General features: G+C 24.1%; 2 protein-coding genes across 4 annotated transcripts in view; both read right to left on the minus strand.

Moving 5' to 3' along the window:
* Positions 1–28: 28 nt before the first annotated feature.
* On the minus strand, positions 29–3,466 carry LOC105461213 (cyclic GMP-AMP synthase-like). 3 transcript variants are annotated; one of them, XM_011707710.1, is made up of 7 exons: positions 3,005–3,461; positions 2,747–2,917; positions 2,264–2,367; positions 2,055–2,190; positions 1,384–1,524; positions 536–712; positions 29–191 (listed from the first exon to the last, which is right to left on the minus strand). In XM_011707710.1, the coding sequence occupies exons 1-7, from the start codon at positions 3,125–3,127 to the stop codon at positions 57–59; spliced, it is 987 nt and encodes a 328-aa protein (XP_011706012.1). In that variant the 5' UTR covers positions 3,128–3,461; the 3' UTR covers positions 29–56. The 3 variants fall into 3 exon arrangements, with proteins under 3 accessions (XP_011706012.1, XP_011706013.1, XP_011706014.1); XM_011707711.1 differs by having other exon boundaries at positions 2,273–2,367; positions 3,005–3,459; XM_011707712.1 differs by lacking the exons at positions 29–191; positions 536–712 and adding an exon at positions 901–1,021 and having other exon boundaries at positions 3,005–3,466.
* Positions 3,467–4,421: 955 nt separating this feature from the next.
* LOC105461219 (uncharacterized protein C1orf112-like) overlaps positions 4,422–4,454 on the minus strand; it is a 28,398-nt gene continuing 28,365 nt past the window's right edge. Inside the window, exon 16 of the mRNA XM_011707721.1 lies at positions 4,422–4,433. Coding sequence (XP_011706023.1) covers positions 4,422–4,433 — 12 coding nt within the window. The remainder of the gene's footprint in view (positions 4,434–4,454) is intronic.

The following is a 4,454-nucleotide window of genomic DNA, read 5'->3' on the forward strand; positions in this document are numbered from 1 at the left end:
ACGTGTGCTCTTCCGATCTATTGTTTCAATAATAGAAACATACATTTGGAATTTTATCAGTACAATACCGTGAAGAAGAAAAAAGTTGACGATTTTTTGTTAGTAATGTGAAACATTTCTGATTCGTGGTAGCATAATGTTTCGAGAAAATAACTTGCGATGCTGTTCCATCTTTGAGTATCCCGAAGTTTCTAATAGAGAGAATACATCATGAAATATACATAATTATATAAAAATTAATAGAATCCAAGACTCAAAAGAATAAAATTCAAACTATAAAATAATTATATAAAATAAACTATATAATTACAGTAAAAATAAAATTAAAATTAGTACTATAAATAAATAAAAAAATTTCATGCGCATTAATTGCGAAACGTAAAAAGAGAAAAAGTTTACAAATATATAATAATAACAAATATTTACAATATTAAGTATAAAAGATAACTAAGAATTCATTTATAATATTACAAATAAATTGGGATTTATTATTCCACAATATATCATACCTATATATTATATCATTTTAATGTACCTTTAACTGTCGTATTATAGGCTTCATACGCCCATAATTATGACTGTTAAGCATGTCTTTTTCAAACTCGTAAAAGCACAATCGCCAATAACGATTTCTTGAATCACCGAAACCTCCTCTACTGTTATTTAAAGGTTTGGGAACTGCAGACCAACATCTAACTTTATTTGAAGGAGACTACAAACAGAAAGCGATTCGAAGCATGTTTATATATATATATATAATTTTAATTATATATATAATAATTGAATTGCTGTAAATAACTTGTTTTTCTCTATTAAGTTCTATTTTAAGTAAAATTAAAGTAATTAGTATATGTTGTTAAATATTTTTACGAAAAGGATAAAAAAGGAAATACATATAAGTAGATAACATATGGTTACATTTTAGTTAAAAAATTACTTTTCGCCGATAACAATGTCATGAGTTATAAAATACCGCGCCTTTACGGTTCTTTGATGGAACTGCTATCCAATCAACATCTTTCTAACAATAAATAGAACAATTAATATCAATACTCTACTTAATTTATTTAAATATTGGATTATTGCAAACAATTTGTCGTTTTTCTCCAAGTTATTTTCTCTAAGTTCTGTTTTAAATAAAATAACCGAGTATTAAGTTTGAATATCTTTTTAGAAAAGAATTAAAAAACTAAATTAAAAATACATAAATATATCTAAGTAAATAATACGTATACTTATATTTTAAACGGCTGTATATGCTAAAAACATTACTGTTCCAAATAATATAATTTGTTCTGTTAATTTGTTCTGTTAATAAATAAACATACATATATACGACAAATCATTTCTCAATCTTATAGTTTAATTTTGTATATTACGTACTTGTAACAAATGCATTTTTGAACATCTGGGTGGTAAAGTATTAGTTGAAAAAACTAAAACAGGAACTACATCGATATCGATGGTTCTTCCGGAAAGTTGGAACATTAGCGTAAATGCTGGTCCCGATTCTCGTATGCTTATCTGAACATAGAAAAGATATTAGCATAACTTAGCTCTTTTTAGTTTTTTTATGACATTCTACAATATAACACAACGACAATTTTTAAACGATTTTAATGATAATTTTAATAACTAAATATGTCAAGAATAATTTTGCTTGATTATTATAATGTCGGTAAAAAACAAACTCTACTGAACAAATAAATGCGATAACAGATGGCAACAACCCTAGTCATTTTTTAGCAACCAGTCAAACATTATAGAAAAAGTTAAATAAGTTTTAGTTATTAAAAAATTTAACAGCTAAATAAATGTCAATATTTAAATGATTATGTAACAGATATATTCTATACAATATTTAAATGGTTACATAACAGATTTATTCTATACTAATTCGATTGTCATATTCTGTGAGTATACATCAAAACATTAGCTTATTGTTGATATAAATTGATACTACAATTGATCTGCAATTCTGATCGAATCTGTGTTGCCAAATTATTAATAATTACATTCAAACTATAATAATATATTATTAAAATTTTACTTACTGGCTCATAGCCATCGAGTATAATTCTATTATTTTTACCAGTTGCATTGGCTACTTTACTAAAAATTCGTTTTATCCATCTGCGAAATTTTTCTTGGTCCAGATAGGATTGATCGTCGATAAAGGAATTCAATTCTCTAAACAGAAAGTAAACTTTTTTCTTTCTTTCTCATTTTATAAATTATATTGAATAAATTTATTTGTTATTACAATATGTACTTATATGCTTTCGGATCTATGTTTAAAGTATTATGCAAGTTTTTGTCTCTCCAAACCGTGCGTATTTTAGTAAAACCTGGCCGATCCGTGGTAAACTATAATCATGATCAATAAGTATTCATTAAAGTATGAATATATAAAATGATGTATGAATATAATTGTAATATTTTTTATGCTATTTTATACTTATTTTAGTTTCGTTGATATATTGTAAAATTATATTAAATTTTGAAATTAATATACGATAGATATATAATAAAATAATATTTATATATGTATATTTAAATTTAAAATTAATATTATGTTATATAATTAGTAAAAATAAAAAAATAAGTTCAGACAAAAATAAATTAAATAAAGAAAAAATATGTTTTATATAAATAAAAACGAATATATACATATGTATCTTTACGCTTTTTTAAATTAAATAATCTTTAATGACATGTTTAGCATTAATTTAAAAAATTGTGTTACCTCTACATCTCTTTCTTTGATGGGCAAATTGATTACAAAATTTAAATCATATTCTTCTGGCTGCCCAAATCGAGTTCCTTTATAATAACTCCCAGCCCATATAATTCTTTGATAGGTTTTAGCAAACAATGGACATTGCTTTTTCATAGCGTCTGTTAACTTGTCAAAAAACTTCGGCATACAATGTAACGTACAATGCATATTAGCATAATTAATATAGAATATAATTTTAATAATAAAAAAAGATTTTTACGATACCGGGTTCAAGCGTTGATTATTATCTCGCATATCACCAGGATCCATGCTCATAAACCGTTTATTTATTTTATTAAATATTCTGTCGTCAGTTAGATATCTATTAATATCTTCAACTTGCGTCATCGTATATAAATAAGTTACGAGATGTTTAAAATCTGAAATTACTTAAAATTATATTTATTAATTATATTTACCGCTATATATACAACTATTATTAAAGTATACAACAAAACAAATATGTACAAATATGTACGAAGTACATTTATATCATTCTTATAAATACAAAAAAATATGAATTTTTTATATTTGAAATAAAATCGAAAAGAACATATAATATAAAAATTCGATTTAAAATAAAAGTAAGGTTTCAGTATTGTACTTTTCGTTCTCATTTTACAGACATTTAGGAAAAATTTATATCTTTTATCTATTTATATCTTTTCAGATATTACTTTAAATATTATAAATTCTGTTTTTTTTTTGCAATTAAAACAGTAGAGTTGTGATAAATATTTCACTATAAAATATTTAGATTATATTATACATAGTATACATATTAAATATCGAGAGATTTATTTTGAAGCATTTTTGAGATACAAATCTTTGAAAAAATTAATCAGCAATTGAATTATGAATGCATGTGCAATTATATTGCCACGTTCACATTTGATATAATTATATACTTGATCATTTTTTCCAAGTTACGATATCGCGATAAATATCGTCACTTGTATGCAATATCTTTTTATAGAAATGCTGACAAGAAAGAATGCAAATAATATTATACTATATCAGATATCAAGCGACTTCCGCTGATTAGGCACTTTTCTTTTCATCCACTTTCTTTTGAATAGCAAATTTATATCATAGTGATACGTTATATAATATTCATTATTAAAAAATATATTAAAAAGACAAACGAATTTTTTTATCAATCTATATAATATAACAAAGATCATTTCTCTCTAAAGTTCAATAATATTTTTTAAATCAAATTTACACACTATCTGATCAATACTTTTAGTCACTATTTTTAGTCAATTTAACATTTTTACATTAAATTTAATCAATATTTATGATAAATACTGCAGACGCTTACGATAAAACAACGCGTGGAATTGAACAAATGTCTAATAATAAATTGTGTAGAATTATTATATAGAAACTTAAATATTATTTATCCTCCTACAGCTGCATTTGTTGATATGGATTAATAATTCTTGATAATTCTTGATTATTTCATTTCATGATTCATGCATTATTTAACAGAAAGGAAAACGTGATAAAAGATTCTTTCTAAAATTTTCTTCAAGGCATACAATTATTTGTATGGTACACCGACGACCATGAAATAGTATTTCTTTTCCAGGTAAGAGATAATGTTACATTACAATTGCGAACGTGTTCAAGCTGTTTCTTACAGGTGTTCCTATTTTTGTAAAGAATAAGA

This window comes from Wasmannia auropunctata, unplaced genomic scaffold (genome assembly GCF_000956235.1).
Source record: "Wasmannia auropunctata unplaced genomic scaffold, wasmannia.A_1.0 LD307273.1, whole genome shotgun sequence".
NCBI classification, from domain to species: domain Eukaryota; kingdom Metazoa; phylum Arthropoda; class Insecta; order Hymenoptera; family Formicidae; genus Wasmannia; species Wasmannia auropunctata.

Excerpts from the sequence above, each read along its gene's own strand:
- LOC105461213 (XM_011707710.1), bottom strand. The coding sequence starts at position 3,127 with ATGACGCAAGTTGAAGATATTAATAGATATCTAACTGACGACAGAATA. Across the intron at positions 2,368-2,746 it reads TCAAAGAAAGAGATGTAGAG|TTTACCACGGATCGGCCAGG; the intron begins GTAACACAATTT and ends TCATGATTATAG. Across the intron at positions 2,191-2,263 it reads AAAGCATATAAGTACATATT|AGAATTGAATTCCTTTATCG; the intron begins GTAATAACAAAT and ends CTTTCTGTTTAG.